The sequence below is a fragment of the Grammomys surdaster genome, unplaced genomic scaffold (assembly GCF_004785775.1).
Source record: "Grammomys surdaster isolate TR1022 unplaced genomic scaffold, NIH_TR_1.0 170, whole genome shotgun sequence".
Classification (NCBI taxonomy): domain Eukaryota; kingdom Metazoa; phylum Chordata; class Mammalia; order Rodentia; family Muridae; genus Grammomys; species Grammomys surdaster.
In genome coordinates this window covers 13,033,922-13,057,913 of record NW_021604618.1, presented here as the reverse complement: position 1 = coordinate 13,057,913, position 23,992 = coordinate 13,033,922, and the positions used below count along the sequence as shown (strand labels likewise).

Here is a 23,992-nt window from a genome sequence, read left to right as displayed (position 1 = left end):
CTCTGTCATTTACTTTTTATTTTGTTTTGAAAGCTCACTGGTAAGACTTGGAGCTGGTGAGCTAGGGGTGCTTTCCTTTCAGTTGCTGATCTCCCATTGCACTGTTACATGTGTTTTCTCTTAAAAAGTGGACTATGTCTACTTGTCCACTTCCTTCCCTGAGGTTTCATTAGACCAGGCAGCAAGACTCTAATGCTTGGTAAACTGTAAAATCACTTCCATTTCTCCTTAGATGAAGATACTTCTGAAACCCAGAGAACTAAAATGACATGGTCGTTAATAAGTTAGTATTGTAATAAGGAAGTTATCCAGAACAAATTCAGTGCCAATACTAAGGCTGTTTTTTTGTTTTGTTTTGTTTTAAATTAAGTCATTTAAAGTAGGTAACATGAGCTTGGAGATACCATTTATCTCCCTCTTGTATGTTACATTTGGTTAATAATAATGTTTTTTCTCTTCATGGGAAAATTTCCTTGATTGATAGTACATTTTCAAGAACATATTCACGTTATATTAAAATATAATTGTATAAATTATAAACATCATTTTGCATATTCTGGAATATTTTCAAATAAGGAAAGTTTTCCTTTTCAGAAACTCATTGGAAGTCATTTGACTTTGGAAAAGTAAATCAAATGAAAATTGCTTATTTAAATCCAGTGTTCAGTCAATAATTGATGGTGATAGCAGACAAGCTTTGCCTGGGAAAGTTCTTTGTTTGAATTATGCTGAAATCATGTCTTTAAAACAGAAGGGGCTTGCCTAGTCATAAAGTGCATGAAGCTATGCACTGTAATATAAAGATATTTGATCGTGAGATTTGCATATATGTTTCTTCTTAAAATATTTAATATCTTATATTCTGCATGTATATGTATTTTGCTTGCATAAACATCTATGCACAAATGTGCTTGTCTGGTGCTTGCAGAGGCTACAAGAAAGCTTTGGATTTTCTGGAACAGGAGTTACAGATGGTTGTAAGCTGCCATGTGGGTGCTAGGAACTGAACCTGGATCCACTTGAAGAATAACCAGTGCTCATGATCATCAAGCCATCTCTCCAGCCCCTCTACATATGTATTTCTTAAAAATGTAAAATTACTGTTTAAATGGGTAGAAAATATATAGCCATGCTTATGGGCTGATGTTGACAGTGTAAGTTTAACTTATGAAAATTTGTTTTCTGTTTGCCTTGGAGAAAGACTATGATGAGAACCTGAAATTAAAGCTCCTGGAAACACATGAAACCCAGCACATGTACACACACACACACACACACACACACACACTGACACACATACACACTCACACATACATTCATACAGACACATTTTATATAAACACAGATGATATACATATCACATAAAAATGTATAAGTAAAAAAATATGTTAACAACTTTGTAAATTTTTACCATGCTTACATTTCTTTCTCTTTTATGGCCTACCACTTTCTACTTAGTGAGAAAACTTTCTCCAGAAAAAAAAATCTGTTGACGAAGTTTGTACATAAAGTTTTAACATGTATACTTAAACATGTTTTAAATCTGGTTGATAATCCTAGGCTATTCCTCATTGTCTCTAATATTATGACTGTCTTAATTTTATATTACTAGGGACCTTATTGAAACAGTCCATTGAGCTAAATGCATGACTGTGTGAGATTGTTCAGAAACTGGCCTAACTTCCAAATCAGCCTTAGCTGCTTTGTGTGCACATGTTTCTTATGGTCCAGATCATCAAGGGTCTTCAACAACTGTAATTTTACAAATATGTCTATAATGTGGCCAAGTAAAGTAACCAAGAGAATTGAGATCTAGTTCTGACATTACATATATAGAATAATCCATATAAAGATATGAGTCCTAATGTATAGTGGTTTCCTGGAAAAATCATTATTGGCAAATTATTCACTCTCTAAAGAGACATGATTTGGATGAGAAATAATATTGTTAGGTAGCACAGAATGGCATATTATAGAAGTCAAAGTATCACTATTTGCAGACAGTATTATAGTATACAAAAGCAATCCCCCAAATCCCTCCAGAGAACTCCTACAGCTTGTAAACTAATTCAACAAAGTGGCAGGATATAAATTAACTTAAACAAGTCAGTAGCCTGCCTTTATTCAGATGATAAATAGGCTGAGAAAGAAATGAGGGAAATAACATCCTTCACAATAGTATAACAATAATAATAGCCAACAATAGTATAAAATATCTTGGTATAACTCTTTTTTTAATTTTTAATTACTTTTTTTATTGGATATTTTATTTACATTTCAGATTTTAGCCCCTTTCTCCATTTCCCCTGCACCCAAAAACCTCCTATCCCATACTCCTCCTCCTGCTTCTATGATGACATGCTCCCACCCACCCACTCCTGCCTCCCTGCCGACCAATCCCCCAACACTAGGGCATCCAGCTTTCATGGGACCAAGGACTTCCTCTCCCACCTTTGCCTGACAAGGACATCCTCCCCTAACTATGTGGAGCCATGTGTCCCTCCCTATGTGCTCCCAGGCTGGTGGTTTAGACCCTGGGAGCTCTGGGTGGTTGGTATTGTTGCTCTCCTCAAGGGGCCGCAAACCCCTTCAGCTCCTTCAGTCTTTTCTCTAACTTCTCCATTGGGAACCCCATGATCAGTTCAATGGTTAGCTGAAGGCTCTTCATACCAAAACTTATGGGACACAATGAAAGCAGTGCTAAGAGGAAAACTAAGAGGTTCTAAGTGCCTACAAAAAGAAACTGGAGAGATCATACAGTAGCAACTTGACAGTATACCTGAAAGTTCTAGAATAAAAAGAAGCAAATACATCCAAGAGGAGTAGATGGCAGGAAATAATCAAACTCAGGGCTGAAGTCAACCAAGTAGAAACAAAAAGAACTGTATAAAGAATCAATTAAGCCAGGAGCTGGGTCTTTGAGTAAATCAACACTATTGACTAACCAGAGGGCACAGAAACAGTATCCAAATTAATTAAATGAGAACTCAAAAGGGAAACATAACAACAAAAACTGAGAAAATTCAAAAAATTATCAGATCCTACTACAAAAGCCTATACTCAACAAAACTGGAAAGTCTGGATGAAATGGATAATTTTTTAGATGAGTGTCAGGTACCAAAGTCAAATCAGGAGCAAATAAGCCATCTAAACAGTCCCATAACCCATAGAGAAATAGCAGCAGTCATTAAAAGTCTCCCCACCAAAAAAGCCCAGGACCAGATGGTTCTAGTGCCCAATTTTAACAGACCTTCAATGAAGACCTAATGCCAATTCTCTTCAAACTATTCCACAAAATAGAAACAGAATGAATACTACCCAATTCCTTCTATGAAGCCAAAATTATGCTCATACCTAAACCCCACAAAGACCCAACAAAGAAAGAGAACTTTAGATCAATCTTCCTTATGAATATTGATGCAAATATACACAATAAAATTCTAGCAAACAGAATCCAAGAACACATCAAAACAATCATACATCATGATCAAGTAGTGAAAGTACTGTATGACAAAAACTTCAAATTCCTAAAAAAGAAAATTGAAGAAGATCTGAGAAGATGGAAAGATCACCCATGCTTATGGATAGATGGGGATTAACATAATGAAAATGGCCCTCTTACCAAAAACAATCAACAGATTCAGTATAATCTCCATCAAAATTCTAACACAATTCTTCACAGACATGGAAAGAGCAATTCTCAGGTTCATATGGAAAAACCAAAAACCCAGGATAGCCAAAACAATTCTTAACAATTAAAGATCTTCTGGGGAATCACCATCCCTGACCTCAAGGTACACTACAAAGCAATAGTGATTTTAAAAATATGAATGGTATTGGTACAGAGACCAACAGTTAGATCAGTGGAATAGAACTGAAAGTAAACCCACATACCTATGGACTTGATCTTTGACAAAGAAGCCAAAAATATCTAATGGAAAAAAGGAAGCATCGTCAATAAATGATGCTGGTCTAACTAGTGGTCTATATTTAGGCAAATGAAAATATATCCATATTTATCATCTTGTACAAAACTCAAGTCCAAGTGTATCAAGGACATTAACATAAAACTAGATACACTGAATGTAATAGGAGACAAAGTAGGAAAGAGCCTCAAACTCATTGCCACGGGTAGGGGGGGATTTTCTGAACTAATCACCAATGGCTCAGACTCTAAAATGAAGAATTGATTAATGGGAACTCATGAAACTGAAAAGCTTCTGCAAGGGAAAAGGATATATCAGAAACCTACAGATTGGGAAAAAAAAAACATCATCTCTAGCCCTACATCCAATAGAGGGCTCATATCCAAAATATATAAAGAACTCAAGAGCTTCACCTTCAAAAAACCCAAACAACCCAATTATAAAATAGGGTATGGTGCTAAACAGTGAATTCACAACAGAAGAATCACAAATGGCTGAGAAGCACTTAAAGAAATGTCCAAAGTCCTTAGTCATCAGAGAAGTGCACATCAAAATGACCCCGAAACTCCACCTCGTACCAATTAGAATGGCTAAGATCACAAACTCAAGTGATAGAACATGCTTGCCAGGATGTGGAGAAAGGAGTACTCCTCCATTGCTGTTATGATTGCAAACTGGTACAACCACTCTGGAAATCAGTCTAGCAGTTCCTCAGAAAATTTGAAATAGTTCTACCTGAAGATCTAGCTATACCACTCTTCGCCATATACCTAAAAGATCCTCCACCATACCACAAGGATATGTGCTCCACTGTGTTCATAACAGCCTTGTTTGTAATAGCCAGCATCTGGAAACAACACAGATGTCCCTCAACCAAAAATGGATAGAAAAGATGTAGGTCATTTACACGTGAAATACTACTCAGCTATTAAAGACGAGGACATCATGAATTTTACAGGCAAATGGGTGGAACTAAAAAATATCCTGAATGAGGTAACCCACATTCAAAAGGAAATGGTATGTACTCACTAATAAGTGGATGGATATTGCCCAAAGTACAGAATACCCAAGGATAGCACCCACAGACTGGAAGAAGTGTAACAAGCAGAAATGCCAAAGTGAGGATGCTTCAATCTCACTTTAAAGGGGGAAGAAAATAATCACAGAAGGCAGAGGGAGTGAGAGACCTGGATTTGAGAGGAGAGGGACAAGTAAAAAGGGGAACAGGATCAGGTATGGTGTGGGGAGTCGAGGGGAAAGGTGAAGCTCAGAGAGTCAGAAGAATGAATGGAAATGAGTGTTTCTAGGACATGGGAGCCGGGGTGGGGGCCCCTCTAGAAAGTACCAGAGATCTAGGAGGTGAGAGACTCTCAGGACTCAGTGAGAGTGACCTTAACCCAAATGCCCAGCACTGGGTATAGAGAAATTAAAGAGTCTACCTCTAGTAAATAGGCAGAGCCTCAAGTGGAGGAATGGTGTTACTAATCCACAGTCAACATTTCTGACCCATAATTGTTCCTGTCTAAAAGAACTACAGTGACAAAAATGGAGAAGAGACTGAGGGAATGGAGGTCCAATGACCAGCCCAACTTGGGATCCATCTCTTGGCTGGGCACCAAGGCCTGGCATTATTACTGATGCTATGATGTACTTACAAAGGGAAGCCTGACATGGCTGTCCTCTGAGAGGCCCTACCAACAGCTGACTGAGACAAATGGAGATACTTACACCCTAACATTGGACTCAAGTTGGGAACCTCTGTTGTTGAAGTAGGAGAAGGATTAAAGAAAGCTGAAGAGGAGAGGGACCCCATAGGAAGACTAGCAGTCTTAGCTAACTCAGATCTCAGGGAGCTCCCAGAGACAGACACCAACCAGGAGCATACATGGGCTGGTCAGAGCCCCCTGCCACATATACAGCAGAGGTCTCCCTGGTCTGCCATCAGTGGAAGAAGATGTGCTTTATCTTGGAGAGATTTGAGGCCCCAGGGAAGGGGGAGACCTGGTGAGGAGGGGAAGCACCCTCTTTGAGTCAAGGGGGCGGAGGAGTGGGATGAGGAACTGGGAGACAGGAAACTGAGATGGGGAATGACTGAAATATAAATAAATAATTAAAATTAAAAAATTTAGACTATAATTAAATCACCCCTCCTTCTCTTATCTCCAAACCTTCCCATATAGTCCTCCCTAATTTCTCATTAATTGCTGTAGCATACATGTTTATATGCATAAATAGAACCTGCCCAGTCTGTATAATGTTTCTCGTGTCCTTTATCCTCCTTGCTTTTGAATACTGGAAAAATTTGAAGGTTTGTGAATTGTATTGCTTTGGTGATTTTTCTCCAAACATTCATACCTAATGTAAACATGCTCACTGAATTTTACTATAAGCTTGGAATTTGTCTCAAGTTTTTAAACATAAAAAGCGTTTTACTTTTTTTTTTGATCTTGTGTGCTATTTGTTTTATTTTTCAGATTACACACACACAAACACACACACACACATGTATGTATATTAGTTCTGTGACTATTTCTAGGAACATCTCTTCTCATTCCCACTTTCATTGACTATTTAAAGTAGTTAAATAAAATCATTATGAAGTGAGATACACCAATTTTAAGCCATCTCCAATGATAAGTTTTTAGAAATAATTCTTGTTGTCAGCTAGCTATGAAGCACGAAAACATTACCACCATCTGACCAATTTGACCTCATGGTAAAAAAATTATGTGTCTTGGTTTTCTAGTGTATGCAATGTATTATTTTGCTGATAATGTAATCAGGTTTCTGTGTTGTTTCTTAGTGTGCGTGTATGTGTGTGTGTTTGTGTATGTATGTGTGTGTGTGTGTGTGCTTATAGCACAAAGTAAATCCAACTCTCAATTCTGAAAAATAAAAAATTTAGGACAACCAATACTATTTTTATATTTCTCTTATCTTTATAATTTTCTGCTACTGTAAATTAAAGTAGTTGCAACAATGTTATGTTCATGCTAAAGAAAAATTCTCTTTTTCTGTATTGGTAAGGTTTTTCTAGACATGACATTCGGATCTGGAGGACACACAAAAGCCATTCTGCAGAAGGAACCAGATGTTACTGTCTATGCCTTAGACCGAGACCCAGTGGCTTATACTATAGCTGAGCAGCTTTCAGAAGTGTATCCGTAAGTAATACTCTATTTAATACTAGTGTTGAGGTTTACTTACCACGTTTGATTTACCTCCCTAAAATTTACTTTCTTTTGAATGTTGATCTATTTTTTTCTTACTGGCTATTTTATACCCATCCAAGCAAAAGGAGGAATTAATGTGAAGAATGTTTTCAGTGCCTCTTAAATTAATGGCGTTGATGCATGTATTCTTTCTAAATCTGTGGAATTAAAAATACAAAAATTTCTAGTATGCGAGATTAACAATATGTGGAAATTTTCTACAAAAAATATTTTGATAATTGACATAGTGTCAGGAAATCACTGCTTTTAGCTGTATTTAGTGATGTTAGTATCTAGTGTGTACTGCCTACCAAACTGAAGCCAGTTGAGATTAACCTTGAGATTAGAAACTCAATGCTTCCTTGGCAATATATGAAGCCAGCTTTTCAAAATATTATACAACTCAATACAATGCAAAAATTTAGTATTTACTTTCGACAAGTTTAAAAGAATAAAATATGAGATCCTATAGTGTTTATACATATCTCACAATAATACACCTCTGTTTTCTGAATTCTTCCTGAAATTGACATACAGAGTGATTTATCATTTTGCTAGAACTAGTTGGTCACCTTTAAAATAAATAAATAGGACCACAGGGATGGCTCAGCAGGTAAGTGTACATACCTCCACCCCTGACTACCTGATTTCGACCCCCACATGATGGAATGACAGAATCAACTTCCACAAGTTGTCCATAGATCTCTAATGTCTCCATACATGCCATGTCATGTACACTCACATGAACAAGCACATGTGCGTGTATGCGCAAAAGTACACACAGACACACATAAACACACACACACACACACACATGCACACGGCTTAAGGAACATAAAAGAGAATCATACAGTAATATCTATATAGTATGGTATTTACAGGACTTTATTTTCGAACAGAAAGTGTTCTATAGCTTAGGTGAGTGTTTCTAAGTTTAAGTACTGTTTTCAAGAATGAGGATTCTTATTCTCTCATGCTCTGCACCTGGAATTAGGAAAACTGACTAGAATTTGACTTTATGTCAACTTGTTATTATTAGTTACAACTATCGAACAATAAAATGGTATCTATGGCAAAACAGCATAGTATGGTATGGGAATTGTATCCAGAGTCTAAGAATAGAGACATGTCTAGGTCTGGTGGGTAATGCTTCCCACTGCTTCTGCTCACAGGCTTCACAGATCTCAAGAGGAAGACTCTCTTTCAATGAAATTGTCAGGAATGTGTATTCCTCTGAAAGTCCATCAGCTTGACCATATTTTCCATTTTCTTGCTTAAAATAAGAGCATGTGTTTCAGCTACACAAATCATTCTCTGTTTCTGTAATGTAATATAGATATATTTATTTTATGAGGATTTTACTTTACCAAGTAGAATATCTCCCACTTGCAGATGTGGAAACTATTAGTGTTAGACATATAAATATTTCAAATAAATATTATTCAGCTAGCTATTTTTGAAAGTTAAATAAAAGAATATAAGGGAAATAATTTTCATTTAAATTTACTTATTCATTTGTGTGTATTTGCATTACATGCCATAGTGCACATATAGAGGTGATAAAATTTTGAGAGGAAGTCATTTCTAGAAATACTGTATGTTTGAATGTCTGGTTTATCTTCTTGAAATAAGCAATCACAATGTGTGTTAAACCACACAACAGAATTAATTGTCATTTTAACACCAACATCTTTTGAAAAAATAACTGTAATTACTTCTCTTCACATAGTTATGTTGCTCTCATTTTTAAACACTATACACTCCAGAAAAATTTCATATTCTCCACTTTGTTAAAACTAAGCTAGAAACCAGCATTTTCTCTGAAAACTAAACAATTCATGCAATTGGAGAATTTTCTGGTAACCAATTTTAGCTCTTTCAGAAAAGATGATATGTTAGATTTCCTGCTGTTAGAAAGCTAGACTCTTCCTGACTAACTCTGCAGATTCAGCTGAGGAAACACATTTAAATTGGAGCAGCAGGACACTCACTTTAGGCTTAACTCATTGGAAGATAGATGTTGAAGGTAATTTAAAAACACATAGGATTATTTTTAATTGCTTGAGGAACAATATGTGTTCCATATATGAAGTTCAAAAAATATAGAAGTGCTTGAAGAAGGAAATAAAAAATATGCCATTATTGGATTATAATTTTGAAGCAGATTTTTGAAAGGTAGGCATTTATTCCTTTCAGTATTTAAAAAATGTCTTCCCCAGCCTTGTAATTGAAGAATTTATTTATATGATACAATCTACTGAAAATTATCCAGTATATATCATCTTTTCCATAGATATTTGCTATATACCTTTTCTTTTTGTTAAGGTACTATTATTCAATAGTTGTCAAATTTATGTAAGAAGTAAAAAAAAAAAAGGACAAGTTTTAACTTCATGGGTTGAGCCTGCTTCTTGAACAGTTTCAACCAATTGGCAATGTCTAGAAATAATTTATTTATGTTCTCTAGCAAAGCCAAGACAGGAGCGTCTGGTTTTGCACTGGAGCTCAGATCATGGTGCCAGGAAGCTGAAACAGAGACGCCTACACTATCTAAAAAACCCCTTCCTTTGGATATTCCATCTGGCCCTGGGCTATAGGATGAGATTCACCACATTCAGGCAGGTTCTTTCCTATTAGTTACTACACTGGACCCAGATGTGTTTCACTAAATTACATGGTTCTCAGTAACATTAAGTCAGTAAATTTAACCATCATCAATGATAATATCTTCCAGACAGTGATAATTCTTAATCTTATAAGTGTTCTAACTCCTCTCCAATTTTTCGCTCCATTAGCTTTACGTAGCATATACAGTTTCAATAAAATGCAAACATTATTAAAATAGTTCCCTAATTTAAATACTTTGGCGCCTTTACATTGATCTTAAGTTCAAAATCTTGAAGAGGGTCACGCATGATTTAACTCACTAATGTGTCTCTTCTTTTTCATCTGTTCTGATGACTTGTTTAGTATAGTTCTTTAAAATGTGCTATTTGCTTTGCTGTTAAAGATCTTTGAATATTCTGTTCTCACTACTTATAAACACTCTTCTTCTGTTCTAACATTCTTCCTTCCTTTACCAAGATAACATTCATCTAATCATGGCTGGAATTCATTTCCTCTGGAAATCATCAGAGATCTTCTAGACTAGAGTAATACTGATATCGTATTGCCTTAGAACACACTGTACTTATTAAGAGTCATGATTACAACCATAGTTAAATATTTTATTAAATTATCTGATTCTTGTCTATTTTGCATTACAGTGTAAGCTCGGACAGAAGCTACATGTATTAATTTCTTTATAGCTCTCAGAACTTGGAAATTTTTCTAAAAACTCTTTAGTACAATAGATGCTTATGAAATAAGCATGTTTTTCAAGGCTTGGGATTTTTAAACTAGAGTTCAGTGATTTTATTTTATTTTTTAAAATTTTATACTGGATAAACTATAGTGAAAGGCAACTAATCAACACTATAGAGCATTTGAAAAACTGTATGGAAACCTAATATTGTAAAAGATTCCTAAAATATGTGCATAGAAGAAGGGAATCTAAATTGAGTCACAATATAGTAGGGATATATGCCTAGTCTATACATTATGTACCACCAAGTAAAACATCTAGTGCCAGAAATGAATTACACCTTGTTGAGTCATTTGACAAAGATTTTCCATGGAGTCCCCCAAACATCCAAGGCTTTTGCCAAGGCAATCCTTTGCTTCCTACAACATGATGATAAGGCCCTATTGCTGAAGGCAATACTGAAGCTTTATACCTACTGAATAGCCTTCATGGTACTAGACTGTATCCTGCATGCTACCTGAGGCGAAAGGGAAGCATGGATCATCATGCTACAAATCCTGCAACCTACAGCAGTGACATCCCTGCAACGCATACTGGTGCAATGATGTCACAAATGTTATGGGGGAAGCCAACCACATCTTTTTTGGATTCACTCTATGAATTAGAACCTATGCCTAAAACTGTTAAAGTGGCCAGGAATCTGAGACTTGATAAGCCATGAACTGACCGCATGTACAAGGAAGGCATGGATAGGTTCAAGTCAGACTTGGTGCCCAGCACTGCGACAGGAAAGTGAACACACTTTCTAGTCTTGTTCACCAAAGAAAGAAGCTATATCTAACACATGTTCATATTCCCAAAAATTATCTCAGGGCTTAGAAAAATAATACTCATTATACTTTTGATATCTAATGATTATTAAGGTTTAAAGAAAGCAGAAACTGATGGTATTGTAGAAAGACAAGTTCTAATATATTTTTGCCTGGAAAGACCTGTTTACCTAGAGAATTTGATCACCTTGAACACTGCAGTCCTTTAACCGGTTTTGTATTGTTTTATGCACTTTGAAATAAGGTAGAAGTGAAACATAGACACTAAGAGGAAAGGACACATGGTTCAGAGTGGGATGAGATATCAAAGAAAGAAGTAAGATCTAATGTCACTACTATACTCAAAACACTTATTGCATGTGACACAGGAAATATTTAGCTTTGTTCTTCAAGTGCAATTTTAATAGCAGCTTGGAAAATTGGTGATCGATACACTCAGGAGTTTTCCATATCTACATATATAAAATGCAATTCTTTTTCTAGTTTTCCAGGTTAACCCACATCTTGAATTTCTCAAGGGTATGCTATATTGTTTCCATTTGCTATCATATCTTTTATCTTTCTTCATAGTGATTTCTACTCCTGGAAGATAACTTATATTTATATCATGTTTATATCATTTCCTTGACAGCTGGCTTGTGTTTACAAGCAAATGAAAGACACTATCAGGAAAGCAGAACCAAGGGGAGTGAAATTAGCCACTGCTTTAGCTATGGCCACCATCCTCACTAAAGACCTCTACTCATGTTGCTCCTGCTGATGTCATTCTGTCTTTTGGGGATCCAGGCAGGTCTATTTGCCCTGGATTCACTTTTCTTCTTAAATTTAAGATATTTCTTCATCTTTCTTTTGTTCTTAAATACTTTCATGGAGCTCCCTGACCAGTCTGAGGGATTTTTTTTTTTTTACAGTTTTAAGTATGACTCTATTAAATTATATCACTGTCTTTTTTTATGACTTACTTTTTACAATTCATTCATTATAGCATTTCCATACACACTATAGATATGACATAGCTCTTACTACCTTGAAACAAAGTATTTGTTATTACTCACAAGTGCCACCACAAATTAAGTTTGTTGGCACTCACTCTTAGAACTGGGCAGGACTGCTTAGTTCTTTACTTGAGATTACAGCCACTTACTCCCTTCTGCCCTCCTCCCTGGAACTACACAATAATTCTGCCCACTACATGTAGTCTGGGGAGAGTGGAGTGCTCTTTTTTTTTTTTTCAGGACTTAATAGGTGTCCCCTATGCTAGAGTTGGGATTTTTAGGGTTTTGAGTTCATGCATTCTCCTAAAAATAACCCTTCCCATTCCTATAAGTGGGTAAACCGTTAATGAAGTCGTATTGGTTTACCATCTGAAGTTCAGGGGAATCATTTCTTAGATTTTATATGGAGGAATTAGCATTTTTCATATCTCTCTTTGAACATAAATGCAACACTATAACCTTGTACATTGGACCTGCTCCTACTCCCAGCACATTCCCCCACCCCTTCTCATTCTGCCTGTATTTGTGCAGGTGAGATGGCGCATTCCATTTTCTGCCACTGGACTATGTGCCTGTTCTATACCAACATTTTACTGTTTCTATTACTGTGATCCTGGAATAATCTGAGATGGGTATCTGTGGTGATGCCTTCTGTAGTTCTCTTTTATCTTGAGATCAGTTTTCTAACAAGAGGCCTTTGTGCTTCCAGATGAAATTTAGAAGGATTTTTCTCTATTTCTGATCTTTTTGGTCATTTTTTTCTCCATTATTCTTCCCTTGTGCCCTGAACAGCTCATGTATTATGAAGTTTTTATTTTTTCTGTGCATAGAGCAAAAGGAAAACTGTTTGGATAGGGCAGTGAGAGGGCTTCCAGGGTATGGAGTAGTATGGAGATTGGCAAAAGAACAATGTATGCATAAAAATGTCCTAATAAAACACATTATTGTAATGCTATCTTTTAAAACTAATTTTAAAAGTGTTCAAAGCAAGAAAAAGACAAAGAAAAAAAAAAAGAAACCACCTCCTTCCATGAGTCTTCTGTTATTTGACTCTTTTCTTCTGTATGTACATGCTGCTGACTTCCTGGGATATATATTTGCCTCACTGAAGAATGTTTAAGGTTTTCTCTTTTACTTTTAGCCTTTGGTTCCAAAGTCTAAAATTTTTGAAAGGCTAATTCTTGACTCACTGTTATTATGTACAACATTACAGAGATGATTATTTAGCTCATTACTAACACAGGAGGGGAAGCTTTGCTTATTGCAAATAAATTACAGTTTTTATTTTCTAACAAATGCAAATGTCACTGAAGACTTATATTGTAATACCTCTACACTAGCTCGCAATTAGTGTTATAGATTTACTCATAGAATATTTGGCTTAAAAGTTTGGAAAACTGATTCATGGAATTTAACATGCATATTTGAAATGCAAATTATATTTATATTATGATAACTATGAGAAAATGAATTACCTCCTCACCAAATTGAGATAATCCATTTTCATTGCCTACGTCATGTGAACATACCCATATGGTAGAAGATTAGAATAGCAGCAGCTTGCTCGTTATAACACTAGCTATACCTAGAAAGACTTCATTTTATCTTGGGTAAACAGTATATATTTAGAGTCATATTTTATTACATATGAGAAAATTTTAGAAGAACTCTTTATGTTTTCAATTCAAAGCTATTAAAAGAATGAAAACAATAGTTATATTTTCTCTAACATCATAGCCTGATTAAATTAAATTGAGTGTGCTCTAATTACATGTGTAATCCTCTTGTTCTTTCTACTCCCATTTTTGCTTGATATTTAAAATAAAACTGAAACCAACAGCTGCTGAATAGAATTATGTAGTTTAGTATTGTGGCTCTTCCCCCAATCCTCCCCACACCCCTAGAGAGCATAATATATGTTCAACACACAATTCAGTGTCCATTTTACTGCTGGCTGTGTATGAGGTCATCGGCTTGGCTTGGAGAATGTTCATAAGCCTAAGATCAGATCTTCATAGTGCCAAGAATGCTCATTATCTAATAGATGATAAGCTTCTGCAAGACTGGGAATGTGAATCTCCATGGTAGGAAGTCTCATGTATATTCTAAAGCTAAATTTAAATTATGTTTGGAATGTATACTCTTATTTTCTCCATTACTTATTTAATTCAATTCAGGCAACTATATTTTGGGGCACATATTAAAGCACCTCTTGGGAGTTTCCCTAGATAAAAAGATCAACATAATCCCTTTTACTCCATCAGGAAATACAGATACTAAGTAAGTGTTTACAAGAGGGTAATGAGCTTTAGAATCAGAAAGTCTAAGGTGTTAAGGAAATGTGCTGAGTATATTACAAAGCTGGCTGAACATTATAATGAAGGACCAACACCTTTGCAATATATGTCATTTAGTAATTAAATATATCAGGATTTCTAAAGTAATTTATAAAGTACATTTCATATTAACACGACTACTGTCTTGCAACATAATTTCAACAATTACTTTTACACAATTGTATGTATTCTGTAGACTCATAGCTGGATTTTCTGCGCTAAAACTTTGAAGTGATATTAGTTAATTGCTACACTTCAGGAAATTTCTAACCTTTTCTTGGGTATGAAAGGGTTTATTTGTAAGACATATTGTTACTAAGAGAATGTTTATCTTTTTTCTCCCGGAATCTCAACAGCAATTCCCATGTTAGAGGCTTCCCCAAAAAGCTTGTCAAAATATTTCCACCCACACTCTGAATACCTAATAGGGCTTGACCTATTTTTCCCCTTATTAATATAGCAGATGCACATCATTTGGAAAAAATAGATGAGAAAGAGGTATCCTAAGCTTGGCATTTCAAATATTTATGTACATGGATCCAAGAAATTATAACATGAATCAAAATTAATCTTTATTTCTAAGTAAATCATCTAAATATATCAGAAACTCATATCTGGCTTAATCAGTATGGTGATGTCAGACTTAGCAGCCCTTTTTTTAACTCCATCTTACATAAAATCTGAGTACCTTGTGTCACTGTGGACCTTGTCCTCCTTCCTTTATATCTGGATTCATTGTCTTTCTTCCCTTCTGAACCACGTGACCAAATTCCTTACTGGTTCCTTTCTTCTCTCCCTATAATACTTGTTTTTTGGGGCTCATTCTACAAATATATTTCTGTCAGTAATCTCTGTGGCAAGATTTGTTTCCTGCTCATTGTATTTGCAGTGGAGCTCGGTGATGGTGATTGGGCAGTAAAAGAGGTAGGTGGAGATGAGTGTTGGGAGGAGGAAGGAAAGGGAGAAGGAGGGAAGAAGGAAGCAAGATGAAGACGTACATGTCTCTAGGAGTCTTGGGTAGTTATTTATATTAAAGGGTTAGATATTGGGTTAACAATTCTGATTGTGTGAGCGTCCTGTGTATTGAGCATTTGCTAATATATAAATCTATTGGATAATCTTAACCATTAAGAGTCTTATTTCTACCGGGTACTAGAATTGTTGTATCTACCGTATGTGGCTGGTTCTTATTCCCTGGGTTTTGGGGCATGGACTCTAAGGAGATGATCGGTGGAAGCAACAGCCACGCTAACTTTTCGTGGGTCCCGGGTGGTACTCCTGGCAAGCCAGTGCCTCTGTTTGAATGGGAACTTAGAGCGGTAACATGGTGGTGACCAGGGAGCAGTAGCAGAGGAGCCACGCAGCCGCTTTTTTCCAATACTTCCCCAACAATACTTCTCAATTGTCAGCATAAAAATCTATCTGAACATTGTTGTTTCTCATCCCTAGTCCCAGCACTTCCAATAATAGGTATCTCTGCATTCTTTTATCTCCTAGTTATGTTTAGTTGTTATGGACTACCTAAGATGCAGACTTCCTGTGTTGAGCTATGTATTGTTCAGACATACTGGAAAGTAAAAAATGTGCTTTTAAAAAAAGCATTCATTCAGATGTCTATTCTATTTCCCCTTCTCAGTGAGATTCAAACATCCCATATAGGTTAATTCTTGTTACTTTGCTTCTTTGGGTCTGTGGTAGCATAGTTATTCTAATACCTTATGGCTAATATCTACTTATAAGCAAGGATATACCATGTTTTTCATTCTGTGTCTGGGTTACATCACTCAGCATGATCTTTTCTAGTCCCATCCATTTCTCTGCAAATTTCATGATGTCATTGTTTTTAATCGCTGAGTAGTAATCCATTTTGTAAATGTACCACATTTTATCAATTCTTTGGTTGAAAAATATCTAGCTTGTTTCCAGTTTCTGGTTATTATGACTAGAAGTCTTACAGCTGATAAACACCTTCAGGAGAGTGGCTGGATACAAAAGTGACTAAAAAAACCAAATCATTAGCTCTCCTACATATAAACAATAAGCAAGATGAAAAAGAAATTAGGGAAACAACACCCTTCACAGTAGCCACAAATAACATAATATCTTGGTGTACCTCTATCCAAGCAAGTGAAAGATCTGTATGACAACAACATCAAGTCTTTGAAGAAAGAAATTGAACAAGATATCAGAAAATGCAAAGATCTTCCATGTTCATGGATCCATAGGATTAACAGTACAAATGCCCATCTTACCAAAAGCAATCTACAGATTCAATGCAATTCTCATCAAAATTTCAACACAGTTCTTCATGGACCTTGAAATAACGGTACTCAACTTCATATGGAAAAACAAAAACACAGGATAGTTAAAATAATTCTTTACAATAAAAGAACCTCTGGAGGTATTAACCATGCTTATGTCAAACTCTACTACAGAGTTATAGTAATAAAAACCTGTTCGTATTGGCATAAAAGTCAACAGGTTGATCAACGGAATTGAGTTAAAGACCCAGAAGAAAACCCATATACCTATGGACACTTGATATTTGACAAAGAAACCAGAAATTTTACAGTGGAAAAAGGAAAGCATTTTCAACAAATACTGCTGGTCTAATCCATATGTAGAAGAAAGCAAATAGATCTATGTCTATCACTCTGCACAAGACTCAAGTCCAAGTCAACATAGAATGAAATATTCTAATCTGATAAAAAAAAAAACAAATGCATAGACACAGAAGACAATTTCCTGAACAGAACACCAACAGTTCAGGCGCTAAAATTAATAATTATTAAATGGGACCCCATGAAACTGAAAAGTATAAGTCAAAGTTCACTGTCAAAAAGACAAAATGACAGCCTCGAGATTGGGAAAATATCTTCACATCAGACAAAGCACTTATATCCAAAATCCATAAAGAATTCAAGAAACTAGACATCAATAAACCAAATAACCCAGTTAAAAAATAGGGTACAGATCTAAACTGAGAATTCTCAAAAGAGGAATCTCTAATGGGCAAGAAGCACTTACAGAAATGTTCAACATTCTTAGTCATCAGGGAAATACAAATCAAAACTACTCTTGAGATTCCATCTTACACCTATCAGGATGTCTAAGATCAAAAACTCAAGTGACAGCTTATGCTGAGAAGGATGTAGAACAAGGGGAATACTCCTCCATTGCTGGTGGAAGTACAAAATTGGCCAACTACTTTGGAAATCAGTTTGATGGTTTCTCAGAAAATTGGGAATTGTTCTACCTCAAGATCTACTCCTGGACATTTACCCAAAATACGCCCCACTGTTCCACAGGGACACTTGCTGAACCATGTTCTATTTTGATTGTAAATAATTGCATAAATATTAGCATTTTGTTGATTGTTCTTGATGACAATACCCATATTATAATTTTGATTAACAGGAGAGGACTATAGGATCTGTTCTCTGCTTTTGTCAAAGTGTTCAGCTGGTGATCCTCAATGTTTTGTAAGGGTGTTCTGCAGAAGGTGGTGATAAGCTGTTTCAGTACATAATCCCAGAGAACCCAACCAGTACAACATTTGGTTGGCTGTACTGACTCAGTTCTTTCTCTTGTTGAGTAAATACTGTATGTTTTAAAAGATAATTGTACTAGGTAAACTTTATGACCCAACTGACACTATCGTCTTCTTAATTTACACCATTACACTATGATCTCCTTAACTTACTGTTTTCTTAATAAGTTTACAAGCAGAGTACTTAGATGTCTGTAGAAGTTTCAGATGATTAGACTTAGTCATCATGGTTTCTTTTACATGAACATTTTCTCTTAGTAACAAAAGAAACATTTGCTGCAGTTAAAATCATCGAAGTAGAAGAACACCTCAAAAGCAGATGTGTTATTTGCCTGTATTTCTGTCATTTAAGATCCTATTGTGTTGATACCTGATTTGAGGACATGGTATTATTTATAAAATAATATCATTTGAGGGTCTTGAGAGATGGTTCAGCAGTTAAGAGTAGTCATTGCTCTTACAGATGACCCAAATTCTGTTTCCAGCATGCACATAATGGTTCACAGTGATCCCAGTCACTAGTAATATAGCATGCAATGCCTTTTTCTGACATCTGATGGCACCATGCATGTAAATGACACACATACATTCATATATAGATACAATACATTCATGAGCATAATGTATATAGTTTAATTATATTATTTGGGACATTGTTTGAGAGGAAACCATTTTATTCTGTTTTTCTTTTTTTCTTCCCTTTAGTAAGTGTTACTAGCATTCCAATTCCTAAGATGCTAGTATAGGAGCTTAGTCAAATTAATAGTTATATTATGGAAACTCTGCTGACCTTTGAAGACCCCTTCTGACTATTTAGTGTAACTTCAGGGTGTGTGTGTGTGTGTGTGTGTGTGTGTGTGTGTGTGTGTACACATGTGTACACGTACACTCATGTTAAAATCTGGAGGTTGACATTGGCTGTTGTCTTCTTCTGTCATTCTCTCCCTTATGTTTTGAGATAAGGTTTCTCATTTGACCTAGAGCTCATGGATTTGGCTTAAGTTCCTGACTAATGCATTATAGAAATCATCCTGTCTTTATCTCCTAGTTCTAGGAAGTCAGACATACTGACATTCAGCTTTCACAAGGATGCTGGGGGTCTAAATTTGGCCCTTATACCTGTGTGACAATCATTTTACCCACTGAACCTGTAGTGAGATCACCTGTCATTCTAGATATTCCTGATTTACTTTTTGTCTCTTTATTTCATTAGTCTGGCTAGACCTTACTTATCTTGGTTCTTGTTAAAAAATTTGCTTTGTTCCACTGATTTTTAAAATATATATTTCATTAATCTTTGCAAATTTCCATTAATGCTAGGATTTTAGATATACAATGCCATGCCCAGCTTCAGTTCACTTTGTTAAATATGACCAATGCTTTCTCTGTTTACCAACACATTTACTATAGTTTGTATTTACTGTACGATGTATATTGTATTTATTCATTGTACACATGATGATTTTCATCTAGTACTGTATTTCTTTCTCCGACACACTTTCATCTTTTCTCCACAGTTCATTTGGTGAAAACAATCTTTCAATCTTTGCATCTTCTACAGTGACTCTATTTGTTATGTGTTTTGAAAGATACTCTCACCCAGTGTAATATTCTGGCTTGAAAATTGTTTTTGGTTTTGTTTTTCTCCTTCTATTCTTACAATATGTTTCTCTAACTGTCTTGCAGATCATATTATTTCTGGCAGAAAGATTTCATTATTTTTATATTTGTTATACTATACATAATGCATTTTAAGACTTTTGTTTATGATGCAGTTTATGTAATGTCATTATGATAAGCCTTGTTAGAGTTTTCTGTCTCCTGTGCTTAAATCTTTGAAGTTCTTAGCATTCAGCTGTCATTTAAATGTCTGTGTCCCATTTCTTTTAGGTGTTTTCTGCATGCATTTGATGATTTTACATTGTCTTTCTCTTCACCAGTGTATTCTTTTTAACATCTCTCCTGGATGGGTAGTCTTTTGGGACTGTTTTCTTTCCCTGTATCTTGTTCCCTAATTTTTTGTTCGATATTGTCTAATCTTAGGGGATCTCATCATGTATTATTCATCTCAAAAAGTATAATTATCACCCTTAGAAGTATGACTTTTAAATAGCCTTCAAATTTAATTAAAACAGTAATTCTCTGGTTTGCAGTATATATGTTATGATAGTCTGCTTGTGCCAGCTACTTCTATTATCTTTGTATTCTCTAGGTCCTTGGTTAGTTTTTTAAGATTGTTCTTCATCCTAGCCCATCATCTATACCTTTTTTCTGTGCCAAGAGTTCCTCAGTAAGATAGTTATCAGCCATCCATAAGCTCCCTGTACATGATTCTTTAGAACCTTCTTGTGTGATTGCTTCTTGTTGAATATTTTTTCTCTCCTCTGTTTCCTTTCTCCAACCCCCACCATATGCCTCTTGTTGCTCTTTCTTTCAAATCATGGCCTCTGTTTTCATTAACTGTTGTTACATGAATTTATGTGTATGTATGCATATACATATATATATACATATATATACATAAATTTATACATACATACATTTAGAAATATATTTTTTTCTAAACACACAAATGCAACCTGTAAAATCTATATAATATGCTTGTGTGTATGCTTTCAGTTTTGGCCATTTGGCATTGGTTAACTAGTTGGTGTTCTCTTCCAGTGAGAAGAGTAGTTCTTCCGCTCTTAGCCTTCCGTAGTTACCTACAGTTCTTTGTGTATGTTTGAGGCTTCCTGTCCTTTTTTCTGCACACATTAGTATATATACTGAATTATCCTTGTCCAACTCATGTTCAGCCATACGGTTTGGTGAGTCTTAATAAGTGTAGTCTCTGAGAATCCTTGGAGACAGTCTCATAGAAAACTCCATGATCCTCTAGCTCTTACCATCATTGCCCCCTCTTCTATAGTTATCCCTGAGCCTTAGGTGTGGAAGTTGTTTTGTAGATGTACCCAATGGGACTAGGATTCACAACTCTGCATTTTGATTGGTTGTGGTTTCTGAAATGGTCTCCATCTGTTGCAAAGAGAATTTTCCTTGGTGAGGGAAAAGGACTACACTTATCTGTGAGTATATGGGCAAACATCCAGAGTGCAGCTAGTAGTAACGGACTTCTGTTTCTACATTTCATCTGAAGTGCAAAATATTTCCTTTTCTTTTTTCATTGTGATTGTTTTGTGACTAGAGGTTTAGTATTTACCAACATTTAAACCATTTGAACTAAACTGTGTTGCCTTCCTCTTTGCCTTCCTCTCTTTTTTGGTGGGGTTGACTTTTATTTTGGTTTCTTGAGAATGTATGGCAAAAGTAAAAAAAAAAAGTGTTGTTTTTATATTTCACATAATGAAAATTACTTTGTAATGGTATTTTGTAATTTATACTGTGGTGATTAGGACTAGGTTCAGGTAACACATATCTTTAATTTCACACAGCATAAAAGTACTCCAGTGTCTACCAAGCAGTCTTCAATACATATATTGGTTTGATAATCTCCTGAACTCATGCCTTTCCATCCACTCCTCTCTGCTTTTGTCTCTTAATTTCTGAAATTGTATTCTAGGAGATGTACCATTTTTTAGGTCACCTATGTGTAGCAGAAGAACCATTCTTCAATGGGAATCTTACACTGCTTACCATTTGACTGGATTAATGGGAAAATATAAGAGAATAACCTATAATTAACCATAAAATATGCAATTAGACTGACCATTCTACATGGTAATTGGCAGAACCTTAGGCAAATTAGTCTTTAGAAACTTTTTTTGTATTTGAAAATAAGGCTGTCTTAGTTATGGTTTCCATTGCTGTGAAGAGACACTATGACCAAGGCAACTCTTATAAAGGTTAACATTTAATTTGAGCTGGCTATGGTTTCAGAGGTTTAGTCCATTGTCCTCATGGTCGAAAGGTTGGCAGCATGCAGGCAGACATGGTGCTGGAGGAGCCAAGAATTCTACATCTTGATCTGAAGGCTACCAGGAAAGACACTGTCTCTTCAACACTGAGTAGAGCTTGACCTTAGGAGTCTCAAAGCACTCCCTGACAGTGACACACTTTCTCCAACACTTTCTACACCTTCTCTGGCAAGTCCATACTTCCTAATAGTGGCACTTTCCATGGGCCAAGCATATTCAAACCACCACAAAAGCTAAACTATTTTCATAAACATTTCCTGAAATTTAATTTATGAAATCTTGAGCTAAAGCTTTATACATGTTACACTTTTAACAAACTATACTTTAAATAATGATGATAACGATTTCTAGTTCTTTCTCATACCTTTGGGTACTTAGGTGTTACAATACCCCGTATTGTAATGTATAAATATACCATTCTTAGCTGGGTTTTTTTTTTCCCTGTTAGTTGAAACTTTATGATTCTTAAATCCAATCATTTCCTTGTTGCTTATATCTTGTTGGCGATTCCATTGTATTTACTAATGATGAAGTGGTAACTTTAAGTCATTAAGTCAGCAATGCTTGTCAGTGTATACATCGTGTTATGTAATTTTGCTTTCTTGCACAGGTGCATAAACAATGTTGCTCTGTGATGTTTCCTAATCTAGCACTATTCTAATAAGGCATTTTAGAACTGATATTTCTCCTGAAATTATTTGTTTCATGCATTTCTTTCTCTGATAAGTGGGAGCAGAGTAACCTAACTTCATTACTTGCTAGGTTGTATTCATAATGGAGTTAGCAAAATTGATTGAAAGAACAAAGCAACCTTCTGTTGGTTGATTTTATTTGTCTAAAAGTCATCTTCTGCTGTTTTCAGCTGTGAGAGAAGCATCTTCTGCCTCGTCAGTAGCATTCTAAAGTAGCATTCTTTCTACATTACTGATAAAATACATCCACTCAGCTGCCTGGTCAGCGTCAGCTTTCCTCTTCCTAGCTCACTGGCATTATTTGCAGTTGGAGTTTTAAGTGAAGAATTTCAGGGATTTCTCCAGATATTTTGGGAATGGTATGATTCTACAATTGATAACCTCAGATTATTATTTTTCTTTCATCTTTTTTCACAGCCTCTCCTTAGTCATGCCATGGTATATAACTTTGATTCTGTGAGAGTTTGTGATTGTCCAGCCTATTTGCTTGTCCAGACTGCACATACATGTTATTCATGGGGAGGGTAATTGCCAAACTCTTTTTTCATCCCAGACTTACCTCAATAGACGAGAATCATCCCTTTGAGGACCAGGCTCTGGCTGCTGAATGAGAAACTCCCTGTTTTGGATAAAATTTTGTTTCACTCTTCACAACTAATCCTCTTAGCAGTAAATGTTATAATTTAAAGTTGTCAGCATTGGGCTTACTAAGGATCTTAACTAACTTCGAATTTACAAACTTCTCTTTTAAAATAACCAATGTCTGCAACAGCGAGACGATTCAGCAGGTGAGGACAGTTACCACCAAGCCCGATGATGTTAGTTCTGTCACTCATTCCCATGTTATTATCAGAGAGACCTGCCACTTGCAGGTTGTCCTCTGATTTCCACATGTTTGTCATTGCATGCATTCAACTCCTCCCAAATGGGTAAATATGAATAACCACAAAGTGTAAATATAGAAGTAGTTATACATTGATGTTACTTTTCCACAAAGATAACAGTTTTCTAATGTAAACCAGTCTTTACTTTAGGTGTCTGAGATTCCCATGTAGGAAATTGAGTTAATTGAAGTGTAAAGACCAGCTGACTGTGAGCCCACCATTCCTGTCTGGGATCCTGGACTGTGAAGTAGCATGTGTTCTACTACTCTTTGTTTGGTGTTTTGTTTTTTTGGGTATGTTTTAGTTTAGTTTAGTTTAGTTTAGTTTAGTTTAGTTTAGTTTAGTT

At 35.7% G+C, this 23,992-nt stretch overlaps 1 protein-coding gene across 2 annotated transcripts in view; it reads left to right on the top strand.

The window, feature by feature from the left end:
- Positions 1 to 23,992, top strand: part of Mettl15 (methyltransferase like 15) — a 168,877-nt gene that overhangs the window by 84,082 nt on the left and 60,803 nt on the right. For both annotated transcript variants that reach the window (XM_028767037.1, XM_028767036.1), the window contains one exon: positions 6,954 to 7,090. In XM_028767037.1, the coding sequence (XP_028622870.1) occupies positions 6,954 to 7,090 (137 nt within the window). The remainder of the gene's footprint in view (positions 1 to 6,953; positions 7,091 to 23,992) is intronic.